Genomic DNA, 25,273 nt, shown 5'->3' on the forward strand with positions numbered 1-25,273 from the left:
ACAATTTACTTACATTGTTTCATCTATAACCTACTTCATTCCAAATTGGTACTGAGATAGCTTTCTATGAAAAATGTAATATGTTATCAAAATGAGAACATTAGGGCAGTAGGCAATTCAGTTCATTAACCTGAATTTCAATAATTCAATTTGCCAATCAACAGCAGCTAATAGAATACCAGCCATCACTGCAAATTAGGGAGCTTCATCTAACTTGTACAGTTCTTTGGTATTAATACATAGGCTATCGATACAAAGAAACTACTCCTAGTCTTTAGGAACTTAACTTGCTAACTTGCTTTTAAAAGTTAAGAAATGCTTTGAAAATTTAAATGGATGACTTCCTTTTTGGCAGATAAGGTTATTATAATTCTCTATATAAAAGAATTAGGCTACTGCAAATATTTATTCTCAAACAAAATATCTCCACACTTCCTTTCTTGTTCTTCTTATTAAAATAAAGGTAACTTAAGCCAATACCGTGGCACTCATACAGCCCATGAAACAAATGCCAGTATATGCCTTAGAATGAACATATAAGTACATCACAGTAAATTATATTCTTCTTTACCTCTTCCACTCTCACCAGAAGTGCAGTGTTTTGTTGTTGTTGTTTAATCTCCAATTTTCATTTCAACAGATTTTATCTTCAAACTCAATCCAAAAGTTCAACACTCACCCACACCTCCTACTGTGAACACACACTCCCATGGAAAATAAGAAGACTGCATCAGACATTCTCTGAGGCTATTTTCAAATATTATTATCTACAAATTTTCTTTATTTTCCTTTTTAATTTTACTTCTGCTCTTGTTTTTGTTTTGTTTTTTAGCCCAAACTGTCTTCTGCCAGAACCCTCCTGATTACTTTCAAGTTTATCTCAACTCCTCTAATCTCCCCAGATCACCAAGCATACAGTAAGAGCCCTGATTTGCAGTGGTAGGAACTCATGCTCTGTGGTCAGTTTGGGTTCCCCTTATTGTGTGGTGACCTGTAGCAGAGGAAAAGAAGTGGAGTGAGAAGCCAAATTGAAGTCAATGCTTATGTGGTTGGAGTGGGAACTGAAGCATAAACTTTCAGATGAAAAAGAAGGTGTGCAAAATACATCCATACTTGGATCCTGAACAGCACTGGGACATTAAAAGGGGGGTGGGAAGGTAGGAGGAACCAAGAGGGCAGAGAGCCTCCAAAAATAGTGAAGATGCTCTCACTAAAGTCACGATATTTCAGGTGGTTTTAATACCAGTCATTCTTATTTTTGTAGTCAAGGACTTTGAGAGTCTGATGAGACTTGATCTTCTCCCCAGGAAAATGTACATTATCCACAATATACACATAATTCTGCAAACACTTTGAGGACAACTGCAGACTCTCAGAGGCCTTCGAGTCCTTTTACCACAAACAAAAACACTTGAAATAAGATGTTAGAATATTAAATAAACAAATTATTTTGTTAAGCTGAATCTATTGATTTCTCCTATATGAAGTATTTCTGGATAAACAACACCTATAAGAAAGAAATAATTGGGAGTGGAAGGCTAAACAAAAATCAAAGGAAATGTAGCTTCAATGTTTTGGAGAAAAAAGTTCTTAGGGGGGAAAAACCTATTTTGTTGCTATTGACTTTTTATGACTGTTCTTTCATTTCATCTAAGGAGGGGAATGGTCTAAGAAACAGCTAAAATGGAAACAATTATTTAATGTTTACTCTAAAAATTATATACATACTCACTGTACAGCCACTGAGTTCCAATGTAGAGTGTTAGCTATTCTTTACAATGTGAATATTACACACAATTTTTGAGTATCAATAATGCTGCTAAACAACACACTGTAATTCATTCTGCGCTTGGCAGATCAGGAAGGGAGAGGAATATTTTGGAAGAGGTCTACAACATATGTACTATAAAAAGATGTATTTTAAATTTTATGATGAGGTTAGTAACCTGCCTTGAGCTGTATATGTACCCCTCTTCTACTTGGTCACAAGGTTGTACATTGGAATTTATAACTGAACCGAGACAAATATATTAGCATCATTGGAGATGGGCAAATATTTGCAGGCTAAGTTAGGAAACGAGTGCTATAGGGATTGCTGGTATCTGAATCCCTGATCATTAATGGTTTGATTTAGCCAAGCCAATCAATGAGACACATTGATTCATCCATCCCATCTAAGAGATGAATCAGAGGCCTTATAGGTCTAAATAATCAGTTTTGCCTCTGGTAAGTACAGCTGAACAGGCCTGATGACTTCATCACAATAATGCAGCATTTTCCACTGACCTATGAAAATATACAGTACTGGTATGAGGATATAACAAGAGTCACTCTTCCAAGTCTAAGTATCTTTAAGAGTACAGAATAATTCTGGAAACTTCACTGGGACTGAAGATCAATGATAGACAAATGATTTTCAAATTATTGGGACTCCCTCCATTACTGTTCCAAAAACAAAAAACCTTTCTGGTGAAAGAAAAATCCACTTGGCTTCACCCAGAGATACCACTGTGTGGCATTTTGCCTGTCAAATGTTAACTCTGTTTAATCAATGCTCACACTTTATCTGCTACTTCCTATATAAATGATATAAAATGAAATACAAGTATGTGCAGTTTTTTCTCTATGAATTTCCACATGGCAATATTGTCAACCATTTTTTTAATAATTAAAAGAGCTGGAAATAATTCCAAATATATTCTTTTCTAAAATTCAAGATATTAAAGTGAAAGAAAGAGAAAAGGCCTTTATTAGTCATCACAAAAAAATGAATGTTTCACATAGTGATTTAAAATAAATTAAAACAACTGCAAACAACCTTAACATTGCAACACCAAGAAAAGTTTTAAAATATAGCATAAGTTGACTTTGAATACACCAAATTAATCAATAATCTATATGTAAAATTGTGTTATCTATTAAAAGGTAAAATTACACTTAAGACAAAATTTAGAACAAGTGGCATGAGAGCAGCATGTAGTGTTTTCCCAACCATCCAGAGTTCATTTTACCCATCAGTGGATACCTGTAGTCTATCCTTATTAATTTATTTCACTAGCTGCTTAAGTGTCCTTTTTAAATAATCCACTACAGGATTTGAAACAACACAGAAATACTGAAAACTACAGCAACACATCAAGATTTTGTCTAGAAAGTTGTCAATGACCAACCTCCCCTATCCCCACACTCCCCAGCATTTTGACTTATCAAGAAAAGCCAGTTTAAAGGGAGGTATCATTTCTTAGCCTAGAGGGAGTACCCAGTAACATTCCTTGTTGCACCTGCTTTTTACTTAGGGTATGGCAAATCCCTAATAGAATCAGAAGCAGGATTTATGAATAGAGTCAAAATATGTGCTCCATACTTCTGATCTGTTTTTTTTTTTTTATTGGTGTTCAATTTACTAACATACAGAATAACACCCAGTGCCCGTCACCCATTCACTCCCACCCCCCGCCCTCCTCCCCTTCTACCACCCCTAGTTCGTTTCCCAGAGTTAGCAGTCTTTACGTTCTGTCTCCCTTTCTGATATTTCCCACACATTTCTTCTCCCTTCCCTTATTTTCCCTTTCACTATTATTTATATTCCCCAAATGAATGAGAACATATAATGTTTGTCCTTCTCTGACTGACTTACTTCACTCAGCATAATACCCTCCAGTTCCATCCACGTTGAAGCAAATGGTGGGTATTTGTCATTTCTAATAGCTGAGTAATATTCCATTGTATACATAAACCACATCTTCTTTATCCATTCATCTTTCGTTGGACACCGAGGCTCCTTCCACAGTTTGGCTATAGTGGCCATTGTTGCTAGAAACATCGGGGTGCAGGTGTCCCGGCGTTTCATTGCATTTGTATCTTTGGGGTAAATCCCCAACAGTGCAATTGCTGGGTCGTAGGGCAGGTATATTTTTAACTGTTTGAGGAACCTCCACACAGTTTTCCAGAGTGGCTGCACCAGTTCACATTCCCACCAACAGTGTAAGAGGGTTCCCTTTTCTCCGCATCCTCTCCAACATTTGTTGTTTCCTGCCTTGTTAATTTTCCCCATTCTCACTGGTGTGAGGTGGTATCTCATTGTAGTTTTGATTTGTATTTCCCTGATGGCAAGTGATGCAGAGCATTTTCTCATATGCATGTTGGCCATGTCTATGTCTTCCTCTGTGAGATTTCTGTTCATGATCTGTTCTTTCATCCACTACCACTGTCATGATAGAGACTTAAGACAGCCACGCCTCTGTAGAGTTCCTCAGCAACACTCTCAGGTTGCATTTTTGCTTTGCAGTCTTGCTAGGAGGCAATCATCAACCCTTCTACTTTGACATTGTTTGTGTTATGGTTTGACCCTGTTCAGAGAATCTGAGATTGCACTTGCACCGAAGGGGGATGTGTGCATGTGTCTGTTGGGGCATTTAGTGGTGCAGGGAAAACGAAGAGAAAGACAGAGAAATGGGGCTCTGTTGTTTTTGTTTCAACAGATTTCCCACTGGAAAATGGATCCTGAGAGGCAAAGTAGGGTTTTGCTTTAAATCCCTGTAAACTCTTCCAGTCAACTGTATAAAACTAAAACCAAAAAAATCTCAGATTTATCCTTTATGTTTCAGTTCACAGAGAAAAGCCATGAGGCTTCTTTCCTTTTTTTTTTTTTCCTTTAAAATGAAGAATCGCATTAAGACTCTTCTTTCATGCACAATGTTATGTGGTGCACAGGTGTCTAGATGGTAAGACTACAAACAAAACGAAGGGCAAAATATACAGAATTTTCCTCCTCCCAGAACTGTGCAATTCCACAGTGAACCTGTTGGTAACAGGTAACAAGAGTTCCGTGAATGACATCTAAACCAGCGAACAACCAAAAATTATTTGCAAATAACACGAAGGCTATGATGGTGGTTAGGGGCAATGCAAATTACAACCAGTGTAATTTCAAAGATTGACTGTCCCCCAAAAGAGATGTAGGCACAGAGTTGAATAGTAGGGGGAAAAAGGCAACAACCCAGAAACCAAAACACCATATTTTTCCCCCAAAGATTTACATTTTCAAAAATAAAGTACATGTCTCCAGGGGTGAGGTTAGTCATATATCAGCTGAATATGCTCTGAACTCATATGCAAATCTTAGTGCAGCAGTGATTATGGCATAATTTATGAGTAGGTTTGTGTCATGAACAAATTGTGGAAAACAACAGGGTATCCTTTTTTTTTTTCCTCAGGGTATGTATCGAACTGTCACCAAACATAGCTGGCCTAATGAGACTCCCTAAGGATGGCATCTCCTTTGAATCCCTCAAGGCACACATTTTCCAGACCTCTAGGAGAAGATTATTCACAGAGAAACCCACATAACCATGGAACCCACTATTCCAATCACCTTCTTCCTGAATATTTCAATCACAGCACTTGGTTGGTGACCATCGTGCATGTCACAAGCTGAGTGGTTAAATGGTACAAGCAAACAGTCCACTTTGGGAATTCAACTGCTAACCTTTGAGCAGTTCCAATAATTCACATCTTAAATTACATGTAGTCATTTACTCGGGTGTTTTCAGGAATTAAAGCACAAGGAACAAGTCTTAGAGGCTCTCTTACCCTTATTCCCATATTCCTCTGTGAGCTCCTATATAGTTACCTCTCACTGTTCTATATTAAAGACTATTAAAAAAAATAAAGACTATTGATAAGGATAATCAGACATAAGCAGACTATTGAAAAGGATAATCATACATAAGCAGATGGTTTTAAAATAATGTGGTTGGCTGACATGAGTTAGGTTTTTCTTGCCTCCTACTCAGTTTGACTGAGATTAAATTATTATTAATCCCCATTTCCTGACATACAAGCACAGGTGGGAAGGGAAAGATAGTTAAAGGACTTAAAACTAACCTCAATTTATCTGTACTCTGGCCATCAATGGTGCACTATTCTTAGTATCCAAGAAAACTGAGGAAAAACCCCAACAACCTAGTTTCTAGTTACACTTAGGAGATGCATACCTGAAGGCTGACTTACCCTGCATGTCCTAGAATAAGGTAGATATATTTTGACTTTCAGTTCTAAATACCCTAAATATTCCTACCTATGAAATACTTAACTGCTTTTTCTTCAATTTGAGCTTCATTCTGATTTTTCATTGCAGTCTGACTAGCATCTTCCCATGGTGGAATTTTAAACAGTTGCTTTGGCTGTTTAAAAGAGATGTGAGTAAAGAAAAAGTTGGAAAGCTCTATTGTCTTAAAATATTCAAAAGCACTATAGTCATAGCGATAAAAATAACACCAATTAGACTATAATAATTTCTACTTAATTTTTAATTTCTGTATTTAGAAAATGATATCACACTGTATTCTTAAAATGTTTTCCCCAAATAATCCCTTACCCAACTTAAACACACAAATTTTAGGGAAATCATTACTTGAAATATAAAGGATTTTATTCTTCTATATTCTTAAAGGATTATAGAGCTACAATTCATTAGGATTTTAGAGCTCAAGTATCCTCAAACTGTCATGCTTTCTTTCACACATCCCTAGAAGTAACTAATCCTAAATTTCAAACAAAGTCTATACATATAATAAATAAGGTGGGAGCTCACTAATGGACATACCTAGACAGTTTTAACTGGTCATGAAATCTAATTTTAGCCCTCACAACCTTACCTGTGGATAATGCAGTGCTGATGTAATATAATTTTAGGAGTTCAGGAAGGTCTGCTTACTCAAAATTATGCTTTCCTTCCATTTGCAAAATTATTAAAAATTCTACCAATAGAAATTTATTCTTTGCCTCTCCCTATTCCAGTTCATCTTTCAAAAGGCAAACAATCTTGGGATAGAAAGCCATTAAACTAGTTCATTCTAAGGTAGGGATCAGCAAAGTAGACCACTGTAACCTGTCACTTGTTTTTATAGGCCCACGAACTAAAAATGGTTTTTACACTTTTATTTGGCTAAAGAAAAATCAAAGTAAGAATAATATTTTATAACATGTGAAAATTACGTGGAATTCAAATTTTAGTTTCCCTAAATAATTTTTATTGGAACACAGCCCATTCATTTCTTTACATATTGTCTATAGCTGCTTTCATTCTGAATGGCAGAGGTGAGTGGTTGGGAGACAGCAGATAGCCTGTAAAATTGAAAATATTTAGAATCTGGCCCTTTACAAGAAGTTTGGCAACCCTTTGTTCTAAGGTGTCAGTATCCTATAAGAATTACTTCCTGCCTCACAGAGGGAGGTCATCCTATAGCAAAATAACCTCTGTCAGTTTCCAGAAGGAGAAGATAAGGTGAAACACACAGACAAGGGGCAAGAAAAGACAACAGGAACCAGAAAACTTTTACCCAATTTTTAAACTTAAAAATAACATTGCAAAGTTGTATATGTATAAATGCATATATCCAGAATATAAATCATTTCTCAGGCCATAAAGGTATCTTCTCTTTGTCCTTTATTCCTTTTATCTATCATTTTTTTCCTTCCTTCCTCCCTCTCTCTCTCTATCCCTCCCTCCCACTTATTTAATCCATCCACATTCATTCACATTTATTGAGGCAGACAGTTTGTTGAACATTGGTACATAGTTATCAACAAGAAAGATAAGGTCTCTCTGCCTTCATGGAGTTTCCTTTCCATAGAAGACAAAGACATAAAAAGATATTCCAAAACCATGATGGGGGGGTCAGGGCAGAGATTTACTTTAGACAGGTTAGTCAGATATCCATGAAGAGGTGACATTTCAGCTGAAGCTCAAAGGATGAAAATGAACCATCACTGAAAGAGCTAAGGGAAAAGCATTAGAGAGAGAGGAAGTAGCAAATGCAAAGGTCCTGGGACAGGAAAAGGGTTTGCTTAATTTCAGGAATAAAAGGGACACTAGTGTATGTGTTGTGACTGTTTACAAACAGTCCTTTTAAAGTACCAGTATCATAAAACCCAATACTATTTGTTAAAAGTTTATTATTCGCTGAAAATATGTTTCATTTAATGCTTCCCCAAACTCTCAATAGGTGAATATTATTAATTTTATTCATTTTAAAGTCAGAGAAATAGACTCAAAGATATTAAATGTATTGAATTCCACACTGGGATTGAGTTTAGACTGTAATCCAGGTCCACGTGACTCAAAGGAGTCCATACCAAATCTCAAAAACAAATTAAAATCCACATTTAAAAAACTATGTATATATTTGTCTATATAGATGATGCCTTTTTTTTTTTTATTACCACTAGGGCTGTATTTTGTGTGTGGTGGAGGTTAGGGTGTACGCTGGAAAACTGTTTTAGAGCCTCTTTCTTGAAATTACACATGCCAGAACCTTATGTTTAACAGGTATCAGGTGATGGTATAACAAAACATACTACATGACAATACAATTTAATGTTTATATAAAAACCATTATTTCTATACATTCTTATAGCAGTTTCCTATAATCAGAGGGATTATACTTTTGCCATACACCGTTTTCTTTTTAAAGGTTTTATTTATTTATTCATGAGAGACACACAGAGAGAGGCAGAGACACAGGCAGAAGGAGAAGCAGGCTCCCTCCAGGGTGCCTGATGCAGGACTCAATCTGGAAACCCTGGGATCATGACCTGAGCCAAAGGCAGACACTCAACCACTGAGCAACCCAGGTGCCCCCATACACCTTTCTTAAGTAAGTTGCAACTGCTTCTGACTTCGTAGTCTGACATTAGGCCAGCTGAAGCACACACAGCCAATACCACTGGGGAAATATCAGAAAAAAAGATAAAGAAAAGCAAAGATCTAAACTTAATTAGCTGTAATGCTATACAGCTAACTGGCACCTCTATTGTACTGGTCTCCCAATTCTTTCAGGTCTGGGCTGCACAAGTTAGATTCATTACTAAGCTCATAAATGGCCTCTCCCCCCCTACCCCTGTTTTACTGGTGACAAATTTATTAGTTCTTTTCTAACAGAGAAATGAGAACTAGGGATTTCAATTACTCCCAGAATGTAGTAAAGGCATGGAACCTCTTGTAGGTAATATTTTTCTATTCCATTTTATGAGCAAATATGGAAGTACTGTTAATAGACATTAAATGTTATTTATTAGCATGCAAATAAGACTTCACACTTTTAAAAGTAAACATTAAACTTCTAGCAAACTACATTTAGAAGAATAAATAGAATGCAGATACTCTGGAAAAGGAATGCACTTCAGAATCAATTTTTAAAAGCCCATATCATCACTGATTATGATAAAAAGACAATGATATGAGGAGATGCTTATTACTCATTCTTTCAGCTCATTTTAGTTTTATCACTTTTTGCACAATTTAAAATTTATGCAAACGTTTTCAATGTTGCCTTTAATTTTTGCCAGAATATTTTGAACCTGGTTTAAAACTGAAATTGAAGAAGCCCACGGAGGGCTTTAATAACAACTTTCTTTGGTCTGTTTATTTAAAACATGATGAATAAGCAAAAAGAAAAGGTGCAGAATGGAAAAAGAAAAATGATCCCTTCTCCTTCCTAGAAGTGTTTGAGATTACTGGATTGTTCATAATCTTGCACCAGAATTAAAATCTTCCCCCCACATGCGAAACAAATACACATACACACACACACACACACACACACACACACACACACACGACACTGCCCAATTACCATATGTGTAAGCTAAGAACCTAAGAGTTTGTAAATAGTTTTAAAGTTAATAGAAAGAAAAGCAGTAAGGAGTTTCACTAACATTAGTCTTAGTATTGCCTGATTTATTTAATGTACTTTCAACAAATCATTTAGCTTCTTATAGTCCGTTTCTTGAGAAGGTAAAGGGGTTAGTATTTTACCACATGAAATACTTAGTATGTTTTTTTTTTTTTTAGGATTTTTTTTTAAATTTTTATTTATTTATGATAGTCACACACAGAGACAGAGAGAGAGGCAGAGACACAAGCAGAGGGAGAAGCAGGCTCCATGCACCGGGAGCCCGACGTGGGATTCGATCCCGGGTCTCCAGGATCGCGCCCTGGGCCAAAGGCAGGCACTAAACCGCTGCGCCACCCAGGGATCCCAATACTTAGTATGTTTTTTAATGAATTATTCTCCTAGAAGAAAAAGATGGAAGAAATTCAAAGAAGGAAAGGCCAACAAGCTAAACAAACAAACAAAAGGTATGGAAACTACTTTCTCTATAAGCTCTGGAGGCATGTAAGTACAGTAGTACAGAAGACAGGCAGATTCAGGTATAAGTACTAGCCCTGCCAACTGCTGGCTGAACAAGCTATGAATCTCTTTTATTTGTAAAATGAAAATAGCAGTATTTATCTTATAGAAATGTTGCAAGGAATCAATAATATATATTTAGAAGTTTCAGCACAGTGTATGTCACAAAAGCATAGTCTGGCACCATGGGAGTGATCTTTTTTCTCTTTTGATACACAGACATCACCCTTTGGGATTGAGTTAGCAAAATCTTGACAGGAACTAACAAGTACTAGATCAGTATTTTGTAATTACTGAAACATACTATCAGAGAGTTTTTAAGAACCCAGTTTGGGGAAATCTTCTCTAGTGTTTCTTAACATTCTGGAAAATGTGCCAAATGGGCATGGGAGATAGCCCTAGAAGTGAGAACTCTAGTTTCTTTCAATGATGTTCTATGCTTCTATATAATGATCTATACAATGATCTAATACTTAGAACCTCAGAGATTTGGTTTACAATCAATGGAAATGGTTTCAACCAGCAATATATTATTGCTGAGCAATATACAATATACAATATATTGTATACAATTATTGTTCTCAAATCTGTGGCACACTACAGTCATCCCTTAGAATATTCTTTTCACAACTGTCATTGTCATCAAGAGACAGAAGACAAAATGGAGAATGAGGTGTTAAGGCCTGAATGTTTGTGTCCCTCTCTCACAAAATTTACAGATTGAAATCCTAATCCCCAATTGTGGTATCTGGAGATGGGGCCTTTAGCACATGACTGGTCAGGAGGGTAGATCCATCATGAACAGGATGGTGCCCTTAGAAAAGATTCAAGAGTGTTCCTTCTCCTCTTCTCCTGCTGTGATCGAGGAAGTGGGCCAGATACTGCATCTAAATCTAACATAACTACTGAAAGCAGGTACTGAATCTTCCTTGATCTTAAGACCTCCTAGCCTCCAGAACTGTCAGAAATAAATATTTCTAGTTTAAGCCACTCAGTCTATGGTAGTTTTGTTATAGCAGCCCCAATGGAAGACACACGATGATTTATCCAAAGTTTAAGGCCTATCTAGGGGTGTGATCAAGAAGAATAAGCAGATACACATAATGGAGAATGGGTTTGAAGTGATTACTTAAATAGAAACCCAAATGAAACTGCCCCAAATTGTAAAGTGACAGTTGACTCTGGAAACATGGCAAAAACTCCCAGACAAGTTCAACACTGCAAAACATCATAATATGCTGAGATAGTTTTCATTTTTCATAAGAAAACATAAGCCGTTGTTTCATCAGCCCCAGTGCTCATGGAGCCCAGAATTCAGACTCTGACAAAGGCACTCAGGGATATTTTCTGGAAGTGTTGCTTTACATGGAGTCAACTGCAAAGGGGTTGGTATATGGAGACACATAAAATAAATTCCCCCCGTGTGGGAACAATTTATAAAATTTATAACACACACTTGGCTCATTTACTCTACCAAGTTTTTAGAAAACTTTGTCAAAGTAAAATTTGGGCACTTGAATGAAAAAATTACACTTTATATTTGCATTTTTAAAATGTTTCCAAATGGCGTCTATTTCTTTAGAGGTTTTTGTAGAAGCTTGACTCAAAGGAGACTGCTAAATCCTGTAGACTTGTGCTTTGCATCTCTCTGGATAAACAGAACCAGTCACATTATCATATTTCTTTTATTCTCCAAAGAAAATGATCTAGCCAATCAACCTCCATATCTTTGGACAAAGACTACTTCACTTTCAGGGTATTCAACTTTCCAGTTTTATTGCCATAATTTTGGAATTAAAGTTAAGTTGCTAATTTTAGGTAAAATAGAGCAATAAAATTTAATGGCCATTAAATTTTCAAGTGGAATTGATTTTACTGAGCTTGGTTCCCTTTTCCTGAGGCTTCTTGACATAGTAAATGGAAGTGTGCAAATCTAACGGGCTGAGACCCTGTTTGGCCCTAATACAGACTGCTAACATTTCATCTCTGTTGAGACCCCATACCAAATTTAAGCTTGGTAAGCTTCTTCACCTTTTGAGAAAATAGAGATTTTAATAGGCCATTAAATCAGCTAGTCCCGAGAGTGGCAAGTGTTGCCCAATCCTCCAACCCCCACAATTGCCCACATTTTGCTTGTTTATGTCATCACTTACAACACTTGTTATTTTTCTTTAAACATATATCAGAAAAAGAAATAGACATATAGTAATTTGCCTACATTTTTGCATCTTGGGAAGAGTATGTAGGTATGCATTATGTTTGATTTCTAGAATTATGGGAAGTTGCATTTTAAGTCTCGTGGGTCATCCTACGGAGGAGCAGAATACTGCATGTACCTTCTAGTTTAATAAACATCAATCATAATTTGTCAATTTATTCAAATTGGGACTTCTATAAATGTACCTTAGTATCTCCCAAGCAAATTAGAATTTCTGGGACAACTGAAGAATTGCTTTAAGGAATCCTTCAGTTCTAGAGAACCAGTGTTAGAGCACAGCATTAGACTTTACCCTTACTTCCCCTTCTAACTCAGGGACTGTTAGTAGCCCCTTTCTCCACTTTTTTACCCATAATTCCTAAAATCCTCAAATCACTATGTGGTTTGAAAATACAGGCTATGGACATTCTATAGTCAGAAGAAGATGAAATGATTGACAGCAAAATTACAGAAATTATCCAGTTGGTTTGTTACTAGCCCAGTTTATCATATAGTTGTTTACCAGGATGATTGGCCATCAATGGGTACTACTGAGATGTTAATGTACAATCCTCCACCAGGGCAATTTATTTATCCAGGTCAGATTTTTGTCTTTGGTGTGTTTCTTGCCTAGTTTATTCCCAAGGATGGTATCTGCTAACTCCATCCTGGAATTCTTTTTCACATAATAATACCCCTATATTAATATTAATTACACTTTCAAAAAAACTAAGAAATTCGAGTTTTATTTTTCCCTCAAACACTATGCTGTCATAGGTTACTCCATAAGTAGCTGAAATGAAGTAATGGCTGAGGAAAACATTATCTTCTCTTTCCACTCATTTCATATGCTTTTGTCTGAACACTATTGAGGTGACAAAAACCAAAATCAAACACCTGTCCTTCCACTCTAAAAACATTTCTAAAAAATCAAGTCCTTCAAATGGAAGGTTCCAGGCTATTTTTAAAGCTACTTGGGAGAAGAATTAAATATAATTATGGGTCATCTGAAAAAGAGCATGTCAGTAATGCCACTTTAATATTCTTCAAGGGCATACATAGCTTCTGGAATGTCCCAGAAAAAAAAATATATAATTAAACAAAAAAAACCAAACTATAAACCCGATGTTTTTAATTAAATTAAGGATTCAGTTCATTTCTAATGAAAATACTGATACTGAACAAAGTGTCCAGGAATACTTGTGACATTTCCAGATTCTACAACTGTTTCTTTTTTCCTCTTAAATAATAAGATTGATATTCAAATTCTTCCCATATAATCAATTTCATTATTGCCACATTGTAATTTTTTTCACTGTTTCATTATAGTTAGTAGCTAACCCAAGATGTAACACTTCTTTTAGCATAATCTGACCAAAATCTGAATTTAAAATCATGGTTGCCCAGGTAAGGAGCAAGGAGGGTCAGATAGAGGGAGAGGGTGACTGTCGGAGGGCACAGGGACATTTACCACTTTATCCCAGTATGAAGCAGTCTAGTACCCAGTAAGTGTAGCCAGTGTGTGAAATTAATATTTATGGAATACCTGCCAGGTATCAAGGTTTGTTTCTGCGTTTCTTATCCCAATTAATCCTCTTAATAGTACTATAAAGTATTATTACCATCCCCAATTTATAGATATGGATATTACCTCAAAATGACCTGAATGGCTTAGTAAAAGAGGAAAGTGAATACGAAAAATCATGTTCATAATCATCTAGTTTTATCTTGAGATAAAATGAAAAGTGAGATGACTGTAAGTCAGGAGAAGGCAGGGGGCATATGCATTTTCCAGATACTCTGTTCAGTGATGGTCGTACATAGCAGTTTGAAGCTTTTCATGACTAAGCATCATACTCTTTTGGTGTAATTTTCACTCTGGGGTTCACAAAGCAAGGAATTGATGAAAGGTGAACCAGATAGGTTGGTACTTTAAAAAATGAAAACAAACAAACAAAAAACAGCAGCACCTACTATTACCAGTCATTACAAGTAAGGTTACAGTCACTGAATATTTCTCAACCAAATCAAGGAGAATGGGATCACCTTTTGTGTCTATTTAAAACGTTCCAGCTGATCTCAGAGTGGATTAAAGAAGGGATTTGCTTGTTTCAATGTACCTCAAACCCATATGCAAATAGGACTCTATCATGTATGTACTGTATATATGTACTATATCATACATTTAGAGTCAAAGACAATACTTTGTTTTTAAGAACAGCATACAATGTAACTGCAAATGAATGTCACACACACACACACACACACACACACACACACACACACACAACTGAGCCAGACAATATGAAGCTCCAGTGAAGAATTTTGGCAATTACCAACTGTTATAGAAATCAAGGTCAAATATGTTTGTCTTCATTTTTGTGATTCCTCTTAAGATTGAAAATACTCTTCTCACTGCTGCTTGCCTCCCTCACCACTACATTCTTTTCCTTTCCCACTGATTACTACAACTCATGCCAATTACGCACTTATTTACCTTTTGGTTCAATACTACATCCGAAGAAGTAGGGAGAAGAGAGAAGGATAAAGAGAGGGGGTGAAAGCAGATGTGTGTGGTATATACACAGGAATGCCAGAAATTAGGAGCCTTTCCCTCCTCCAAAATTTTTAAACAGAAAATGAACTCTAGGACAGGGATGGTAGTTGTTTTTTAATGGGTAGTGCTAAATAAGAGTCCAGGGTGATACTTATTACTTTATTTGGTCAACAGAATAGTTATTGAATACCTACTGTGGTGAGGCACTGTGCTAAACAGGTATTTGGGAACATGAAAGAGAAAAGTAGCTGCATAGGTATGATAGGAAATTATCACTAATTGTATGGTAAATTTTAATTTTAAAACATAAGCTCCTTAGCTTAGGGGATTCAATGATTTAACAAATATTTACTGTTTTATTATTTTTCCCTTGAAATATGCTTTGCCACATTTCATATTATTCCCTCCTGAAATTATTTTCTCTATGTCTGAGACCGCTTTGCAAGATTTCCATCCTTAGCTTGAAATTTAAGTGTGAGTGTTACCTATGCTTCCAGCCTAAATTTTCATCTTTTTATTCCACATACTTTCCCTGGGGGATCCTCATTGCTCCTATGATATTTTTTTTTTTTTAAGTAAGGTTTACACCCAATATGGGGCTCAAACTTACAACCTTGAGATCAAGAGTTGTACACTCAACCTCCTGAGTCAGCCAGGCATTCTAATCCTATGACTTTTAGTATCATCTACATGGTATGGAGACTAATTGGATGAAAACAAAATCTTCAAGTCCAGTTCACAGGTTTTCTAAGCTCTAGACTCATGTACCGATCCTCTCTTGACACTGCCATCTGGATGTTTCAATGCACCCAAACAGAAAATATCAAAAACTGAACTAATCAGCTTCCCTTTCTCTTACTGACTAGAATGACCATCCATGAAGTGGCCCAATCAAGAAACCTAGGAGTCATTCTTAACCCTTCTCTTTTACTTCTTAACAACCAATCTCACAGTTCCATGGAATTTTAGATCTTAAAATGTACTAAGAAACCACTCTTTGGGCAACCCTGGTGGGGCAGCGGTTTGAAGCCGCCTGCAGCCTGGGGTGTGATCCTGGAGACCTGGGATCGAGTCCCACATCAGGTTCCCTGCATGGAGCCTGCTTTTCCCTCTGCCTGTGTCTCTGGCTCTCTCTCTGTCTATGAATAAATAAATAAAATCTTAAAAAAAAAGAAAAAAGGAAACCACTCTTCATGCTCTCCACTACCACTCAATCCCCCACTCACTATCATCCCTGGCCAAGATTCCCACAAATGTCTGCTTAATTGGTATCCGTGGTTTCAATCTTACCTGCCCCCAATTATTTTGGACTTTACAGCCAGTTAGTTACCCATTAAAAATGAAGACTTGAGGGGTGCCTGGATGGTTCAGTCCATTAAGCTGCTGTGTGAGGCTTCCTGCTCAGTGGGGAGTCTGCTTCTCCATCTCCCTCTACCTTTCCCACTGCTTGTACATGTTCTTTCTCTCTCTCAAATAAATAAATAAAATCTTTTTAAAAAATTAAGATTTGATCATATTGTTCTCATGCTTCAAACTCTTAACTGGTTTCCCATATACTAAAGGTAAAATCCTAACTGCTTTATGAGGTTCTTTAAACCTCTGTCTACCTTACAAACTCCTGTCTTGCCTCTCCTCTCTCAATGCTACATTCCAACATACCAAAAATGAAACTGATATTCTTTTACTTCAGGTCTTCCCATCTCCTTCACACTGCCTAAAACTTATCTTTACTCCAAACTTGCCAGGGCTAACTCCTGGTTATCATTTAAATATTAGCTTTTTGGGACATCTAGGTGGCTCAGATGGTTAAGTGTCTGCCTTTCGGCTCAGGTCATGATCCTGGGCTCTTGGGATCGAGCCCTGCATCATTTCTCTGTTGTTCACTCTCTCCTAAATAAATAAATAAAATCTAAATAAGGAAAGAAAAAAGGAAAGAAAGAAAGAAAGAAAGAAAGAAAGAAAGAAAGAAAAAGAAAGAAAGAAAGCAAGAAAGCAAGAAAGAAAGAAAGAAAGAAAAGAAAGAAAAAAGAAAGAACGAACTTCCTTTGGGAAGTCTACTTGGTTTGCCACTCTAACCTAGCTCCACCAAATAAAGGCAAGTGTTCTTATTATATGTTCCCAGAGTGACTTGTACATCCCTTCTAATATCATTTTTAAGTATTTCATTATAAATAGTTTATTATTATGTAACAGACACTTTCCCAGTGCAGGAAGGCATCCAGTAGAAGCAGCTTGCCTTTGGATCCCTAGCAGTCAGAACAGTGAGTGCCTTGCACAGAACCAGTGCTCAACAAGTATTTTTCAATGAGATATGAAACATCTTTTACTTGTAGAAAACTGGAAAGGGTATGGAAATATATAGCCCCTTATCCTTAAGGGGGATGACATTAAATGCAGAATGTCTGTTATACATAATTATATGATGGTAACGAGTAAATAAAACTGACTCCAATTTGGATACATGGGGATTTGTTAACACTGTAAATTGGAATTAAATATTTAGCTCTCCCTTCTAGGATAATCTAATCCACACTAAACACTTCTAGAAGACAGTTTTATGATTTTATATTATAGATGAGAAAATGGGCATGGCAAAGTTAATTGAGTACTCAAAGTTGCCCAGAAGTCGAGCCAGTATTGAAATTCAAAGTCATCAATTTCCAATCTTTTGCTTTAAAAAAAAAAAAAACAAAAAACAAAACTGTTTTGTCTTTGACTTCTCAAGGTTCTGTGTGATTATAGGACTTCAATCTAAATACTTTAGTAGTCTTCTCAAAACTATCAGCTGTGATATTTATAATTTGAATACAGAAATTCAGGAATATAGGTCTTTTCAGTGAATTTTCCTCCAGTGTTAAAATGAAAGGTTTTCTGTGATGTGTCTCTGTACTCTTATGCACTCTAAGAGGTGTCAGTTTCTTTGTTCTTAAGAAGATGTTACTTCTAGGCACTAATTGCCACTACACAGTGCCAGCATTGAACTTTCCTGCTGCTGGACATCATACTGGATACTCTAAATCTATAAATGTCCATAGTTAGTTGGCTGGTACATTCTATTGCACTTGCTGGACATTTTGGTAGAAAATGCTGCCAGTTCTTAATAAATATTTGAGAGGCAACAGAGGCTATTAAATTTAACAGGGTTAGTGGTTCCAACATTTGTATTTGAGAAAAATAAACTCAAAAAGGTTTGTACTATCATTTCAAAAGGCCATATATGTACTATCTACTCAATAAATGTGTTTATGTGTTATTCTGGCAAACATACAACGTATAACCAAAGTGCCTCAAAAAAGACGTTACTTTTTCAATATATACATTTAGTATACATGGAAGCTTTGCTCTTCATAACTCTGATATTAATTTCTCAGACATAGACAGGGTGAGTATACATTTGAGATTTTTCCTAGCCCCAGACAGGACCAACCAGGCTGTTTCTTTTTAACTTGACTCTGACTCAAGATGTTAAAAGCATTTAATCTGTACAGAATTATGGCCAATACATGCCATTTTTATTAGGGATATAGAGCTATCTTCTTCTTCATTTTTAGATCAATAATATAATTTTCTTTTAACAAAGACACCATTAAATAGAAGAAACCCCAATTATAGAACATTTTCCTTGCTCTTTGGGCTTCGCTTGACCCATCCTTCATTTGCCAGAAGCAAACATCTTTACCTCTAAAGCATTCAAGCCAGCTCATTAGATCACTCTTCAGTCCTGCCTTGCAGCTTCCAGGCCCAGAGAGAACTCTAAATGTCCAAAGTATTTACTGTTCTTTATCCCCAGCATGATGTTAAGTGAATTGGTTCTGTCATGTGAGTATAACTGATTATGTTTCCCCTAATAAAGACAGACACTTGAGTTACCCATCTGCAAGTTAGCCCAATGTAAAAGGAAGAGAGAACTACCACTGTCAGATGCCAAGTTAACATCAATTGCTCATACTATGGAACTGTCAATTAAAATTCTAGAGTAATCTTTCAAACACGATTTTCCAGTCCAAGAGCCATGTATAAATCCATAGTGAATTAAGAGATATACAAGGTATAAGTCTTAAGCTCCATATATGAGTTAATATTCTTGGTTGGTCATTGGGGGATGACATTCATGGACTCAGAATCCTCTGGACTTTCACTCCAAATGTAGATTCCATGAATTCATCATCATTCATCAGACCTGTTTTGGGGGGAAATGACTGTGCAAAGGTATTGCTTTCATTTCAGTTCCTATTAAGCTATACCAAAGAATAAAGGTTCCTTTCAAGAATAGCACCGGGACTAGGAGATTATAAATATTCTCAAACACTTCTAAGAGGAAGCAAATTCTAACTTGGGCTTTAAAATTCTGACATATTTTTCACTCTATTTGTCAGTGGTCTGAATGTGATAACAATAAAGTCTATCAGCGTAAAAACACATGTTTTTATCCCAAGGATACCTGCTGTATTGGAGAATTTACTTTACCTGCAGAGACTCCATTTCTTCATCTTTTCTGTGGGTCTCCTCCAGGAGATCTATAACAAGAAAGCAAAATACCCATTAAGATAATGTGAAAACGAGTTGCCTCTTATTATCAAACCCAATTCAGTAAGGAGCTTATAAAAACTGTTGCCTGGAAAGAGAACTTGATGTTTAAGTGTGAAAAAGGAATGTAAAAGAAATGCCCTCTGATCCTAGCTGATGAGATGGGACAGAACTCTGGACTCTGCCCATCCTGAGCTAGCTGAGAAGCCCTGGGAGGTCTTGACTCTGGTGAAGGTACCAGAGAATAAGGCCAACTAATTTACAAATCCAAAATCATATCAATATTTTAGGAATTTGGTCAACTGTTTATATAACTCTAAAGTAACACAAAATTTTCTTTAAAAAAAAAACTTTTTTCTTTTTAACAAAAAATTAGAAACAAACCATTTGCTCTTAACATAAGCTCCCAAGCCAAGTTCCACCTCCAGAGTCAATTTTTATGATCAAATTAAAACATCCTGGAATAATGGGTGTTATTAATGGAAGTAGAACACCACCTTAACTATAAAGTCATATTAATTATCATTTCACACTAAGAAGGTGGGAAGCATTGAAGCTACATCTGACCAAGAGCTTGGCATCATCTCAGAGAAATTAGTGGCTGGAAGGGAAGGTAGTCAACTGAAAACAGTTCTGTCTAAATTCATGCATATAACCAGGGTATCTCAGCACCCTACATTAATTTACAAACTTGCTATAAAAGAAAATATATTTGGCAAGCAGAATTTTCTGCCTGCAGCTATACCACCCTGTGCTATGATCTTATTAGATCTCACAAACCTAAAGAGGGCTGGGCTGAGTCAGAAGTTGGATGAAAACAGGCAAGAAACACCTATAGCAGTGCACATTAATATTAGCATTTGCCTTGCTCTGTGATTGATATAGCTTACCAAGAGGCTGTGCTGCATAAAAGGAGAATATAACTCACAGAAATTCAATATATATCCTAGAAAGGCAAATGCAAATGTTTTTAGCAAGTGCTATACTACATACAGCAGGAAGCAAAACTATAGTGAGTAGCCGAGTCATACTCGTATATGTCATAACTGAACAAGCAATACGCTGCAACTTCAGGAGACCTGGCAGACGATATAACTGAGGGTGAGACTACATGGCTAATTCAGCTACAGAGGAGTTGCAAACAATCCCCTCAAGATACAACGTACTGGGGGATCCCTGGGTGGCTCAGCGGTTAAGCATCTGCCTTCCGCCCAGGGCATGATCCCAGAGTCCTGGGATCGAGTCCCAGGATCGAGTCCCACATTGGGCTCTACATGGAGCCTGCTTCTCCCTCTGCCTGTCTCTCTGCTTCTCTCTCTCTGTGTGTCTCTCATGAATAAATAAAATCTTTTTTTTTTTTTTTTTAAAGATACAATGTACTGGAATTCAGAAGAATAGGTAATTTTTGCTCTGTATCCCATTGAGGAGCTGACTTTGGCTCTCACACCTTCCATAATCAGAGTTATGTCAATAAAGTGAGAGGAGAAAGTCAATGCATTCGGTTGTATTTTTAGAGGGGTTTCTTGTTAGCACATCAGGTTCTTTAGCTATACAGAGATGAACTTGGAGGTGGCAGATTGTTTAAGTGTCTTCAAAAATTTCTCATCCTGAATCCTTATTCATTTGCATTGTGACACTGCAGCTGCTACTATCGGGAGGGAGGCCACACGCATCTACTTTCTACATCTCACATCTGTGCTGTCCTCTTGACTTGACTTGCTAAATAGAATACAACAGAATCTGTGCCAATCTGCACTGAGAGTTCTCACACATTTTCTTTTTTTTTTTTTTAAAGATTTTATTTATTTATTTATTCGAGAGAGAGAGAGAGAGAGAGAGAGAGAGAGAGACAGGCGGAGGGAGAAGCAGGCTCCAGACAGGAAGCCTGATGTGGGACTTGATCCCCTCCCCAGTCTCCAGGATCACGCCCCTGGCCGAAGGCAGGCGCCAAATCACTGAGCCACCCAGGGATCCCCTCACACATTTTCACTTTTCCACATGGAACTCTCACCACCGTATGAACAAGCCCAGGACAACCTGCTGGATGACAAGGGTCTAGGACACTTCTCACCTAAGATACCCTGCAGGTTGCCTTAACTGGCATCCAACAAATGCCCAAGAGCATAGCTGTCCACTGGCCTGAAGATGACTACAGACGATTCAGAAGAGAAGCCCAACTGAGACCAAACTGCCTAGTGAGCCAGGGCCTACTCCAACTCACAGAATTGTGACCTACATCAATGGAATTGGGGGGTGGTTTGGTACACAACATTTGCTAACATACAGCAACCATTTGTTAACTATAAAAGAAACATTCAGAATTTATTAGAAGAATATCCAGACTCTATAGAGAATAACAGCTGGTCTGGGATGGTAGGGATATAAGCAGTATGAGCTAATGGGCATTTTATCCTGGGTGTCTCTAGTCTTTGTGCCACTCCACTCCAGATGAAATTCTATAACGAGTAAAGCTAATGAGCCTCACTCAGATCTCCTGCCTACTGCTTGGCTAGGGAAAAGGATAGAGCACCTCCACTGATAATCCCAAAAGGATTAGATGAAGAACAAAAAGGACAGTTTCTAAAAGAAAGATCAGGGTTCTGTTAAGAGAAGGAAGAATGGGTTATCAAGCTAAAAACAATAGTTTCAGTAAATTGTGTCTTCAGCACGACTCTTTTGAACAGTCACAATATATAAGTTCATACTGTGTTCCTATGTGAACCTGGCCATTTTGATACACAACTTCTAGATATTAGAAGGTTCTCTGAGCTAGACCCCTTGTAGTGAATTACACTGTTTAATGGTACATTGGACCCGGAGTGATGGATAGTGCGGGTCCATCAACCATTAAAGAAAACTGATCATGTTCCTCCAAAGTCAACTTGGTACAGCAAACACCAAACACCTTAGCTAAAACATAGCTGATAACTAATTGCTATTGGATCTGGTTATTTTTAAATTTCCAGGTGTTAAGTGCCATCAATTGTAAGAACTCCTGAAATTGTATGCCTCTTTTCAAAGTCAAAAGTCCAGGAGTTCTATATTTTAAATGCTCATTGTAGGAATCTTCTTGTAGTTTGTTGTTGTTGTTCAGCTGTCCAAACTCAAGCATTCTAATTGGTATCAGCTTTGTTGGAAAAGCAGCATAACCTCTATGTATTGAAAACAGAGAACATAATTTTTAAATTGAAATAGTTCTATGAAGTTCTAAGAGTGACTGAACATCTTTAAATTTATAATTTTATCAGATTTGTGAGTTGAGTTTGATTATACAGGAGATCCAATACCTGCTTCTTTCCCCTCTCTGTGCCCATGGTGTCCCTCCCTGTTTACAGATGTTTAGCTCCCAACAGCATCTAAGTTCTTCTCATCCTCTTCCACATGGCCTCTTCTCTACATTTAACTGTGAAATGTCTGTTCTGCCAGTCTTTGAATCATGTTCTGGGTTATTTACACTGATAAGGGTATTATCTGGTTGTATCCATTGGATGAGGGGAGCTCAGGGAAAAAGATCCTCACCCCAGGCACCTTAGGCATAGGGAACCGGAACAGGAAAGATGAAAGAGGAATCCCTCTAACATTTGACTTTGAAAACAAGAGGCACACAATTTCAGGACTTCTTACAGTCAGTGGCACTTAACACATGGAAACTTAAAAATAACCAGGCTGGGCTCTAGGAGAACCAGGAGAGTCGGAGGAAACTGAATTCCGATCCTTAGAGAGACAGTACAACAAAGAGCCTTTTGGAGATACAGCATAGAAGCAACAGTCTGCAAAATGCCTGGGGCATATGGGAAGAAATTTGTTTACTAATCAAGAGTATGTTCTGGAGGGGCAGGGATCATTCGGCGACTTCTCTAAGAATAAAACAGCTGGCCAGCACCACTTCCCTCCCCCCGCTACTCCCAGCCTAGACACGTGGACACCTGTGAGAACCAGCGAGGTGTTGATGCCTGCTACCCGACTTGCTAACAGCATGCCCTGCCAGTGTTCTCTGGCCCCTCCAGCTAGGCCTCAACTCAAGCCCAGAGTGGCTCCAGACGGGCCCACTAACAACACAGGGACCACACACTATCCACAACAGGCAAAAATTGGTAGAATTTCTCTCTGTCTAAAGCCACAATCTTATATTGACCTGGTGCTTTCAAGGCTGTATCTTCCACTACGCCAAAGCAACTTGTACAACAGCAAAGCTGGTAAAGAAGAAAGCAGAACCAAGAGACAGAAATAATAGGCTGAGGACAAGATCACCCTTGTCTGAAGCCCACATAATCTTGAACTTCGAACTCTCCTCACTCCCTCCTATCATCTCTTTCTCTTCTCCACTTCCTTCCTTCTTTCTCTTCCTTCCCTTCTTGTTTGTACTTAAATTAGGTTTAGCTGGATTACTGTCAGTTTTAAAAGTCTCTGGTTGTATGGCTATACTGAACCTTCTTATCTTTATTCAGAAAGTTGGGAGAACTAAGATTTGGCAAGAATGTTCTATTCTGCAGTAAGCACTTCATTTTACAATAAATAAAGACATGAGGCTCAAAGAAGGCAAATGATTTGCTTAAGATTACCTAGTTAGTCTAAAGCCACAGCTAAAGCTTTGCTTTCCTTGCATTCCTAGAGCAATCTTCTGCGGTATATATCATACTTTCACTTGTACCACTCAGTACTTAATTGTATCTTTCTTAATACTGTTATTTTTAAAGATGCACATGTTTTGTATTCCTTTGATTTCCTTTAGGAGTTCTCTGATGTCAACAATCAAGGCTCCAATGTCTTCATATTCATATCCTAACTACTTCCTTTTTACCTTTGTTGCTTAACTTGAATCCCCAAAATTGTCTTCTCCACCTACATCACTGCTCTGTGCAATTGCTCACTTGTTAGGTTCTTTGTTCAAGTACGTGCATTTGGGATGATGAATAGGATTATTAACCTGTGCTGATAAAATATGGTCACTGGGCTTTGCTGAGAAGCAACTACTCTGCTGTGACCACAAGATGAGAGAATACAGGTGAGACCTTTGGACAGCTGACGTGACATATGCTGTGAAAACAGAGTGTGATTAGTGCGCCTTGTTATAATGAGCAATCTTGTCATTGTCTGGTCTTAGCAGCTTTAGAACGAATGATCATCATGGAAAAAGTTGAAGGGCTGCCCTGCTCCCTTGCTCACCACTGGCATGTTCATGTTTTGCTTTATTATTCTCTGGTTTGCTGTTCAATACAAATAGCAATTCAACTGCCATGCAAATTGCTGTGGCTAAATGTGCTTCCATCAACATTAGTTAATGAAAGTTTTTTTTTCTGTTGTTGTTGTTTTTGGGTTTTTTTGTTTTTTTGTTTGTGTGTGTGTGTGTGTGTGTGTGAGAGAGAGAGAGAGAGAGAGAGAGAGAGAGAGAGAGAAAAGGGCAGCAGTCCTGTGTATTTTCCTTGGACTGGCTTCAACTCTTTAAATGAGCTGATACTAACTCATTATGACATACAGTCATTAGAGGGGGCAAAATCCTATTTTAAAAAGCAGGCCATCATGGATAAAATTTGGAGAATCTGGCTGTGTTTTGTTTTGTTCCACTTTGCATTTCTCTGACCCATCCAGGGTAATATATCATGACCGAGTTTTTGGCTAAGACAGCCTTGTACTACTTCCTTCACAGTTTTCCCAACTAGTGGTCTGGCTGTTTAAGGAGGTTTGACACTTTTTTATGTTGATTCTGGTTCCTGGTAGCTGAAGGATCAGATAGGTTGTTTGTTTGTTTATTTGCTTTTAAAAGGAGAATCATGTTCAGCTGTACATAAGCAATCC

General features: G+C 37.4%; 1 protein-coding gene and 1 long non-coding RNA gene across 27 annotated transcripts in view; one reads left to right on the forward strand and one right to left on the reverse strand.

The window, feature by feature from the left end:
• LOC144320980 (uncharacterized) overlaps positions 1-8,134 on the forward strand; it is a 61,690-nt gene extending 53,556 nt beyond the window's left edge. For 2 of the 7 annotated variants that reach the window (XR_013386597.1, XR_013386598.1), the window contains one exon: positions 833-2,912. This is a non-coding gene — a long non-coding RNA (uncharacterized LOC144320980). Of the gene's footprint in view, positions 1-832; positions 2,917-5,216 lie in introns of those variants that run through there. The other 5 variants (XR_013386596.1, XR_013386600.1, XR_013386599.1 and 2 more) reach the window with 4 other exon arrangements.
• CEP128 (centrosomal protein 128) overlaps positions 1-25,273 on the reverse strand; it is a 394,735-nt gene that overhangs the window by 54,550 nt on the left and 314,912 nt on the right. For 10 of the 20 annotated variants that reach the window (XM_077910222.1, XM_077910221.1, XM_077910229.1 and 7 more), the window contains 2 exons: positions 19,418-19,467; positions 6,096-6,185 (listed from right to left, as the gene is read on the reverse strand). In XM_077910222.1, the coding sequence (XP_077766348.1) occupies positions 6,096-6,185; positions 19,418-19,467 (140 nt within the window). Of the gene's footprint in view, positions 1-6,094; positions 6,186-19,417; positions 19,468-25,273 lie in introns of those variants that run through there. The other 10 variants (XM_077910232.1, XM_077910231.1, XM_077910228.1 and 7 more) reach the window with 2 other exon arrangements.

The sequence above is a fragment of the Canis aureus genome, chromosome 9 (assembly GCF_053574225.1).
Source record: "Canis aureus isolate CA01 chromosome 9, VMU_Caureus_v.1.0, whole genome shotgun sequence".
Classification (NCBI taxonomy): Eukaryota; Metazoa; Chordata; class Mammalia; order Carnivora; family Canidae; genus Canis; species Canis aureus.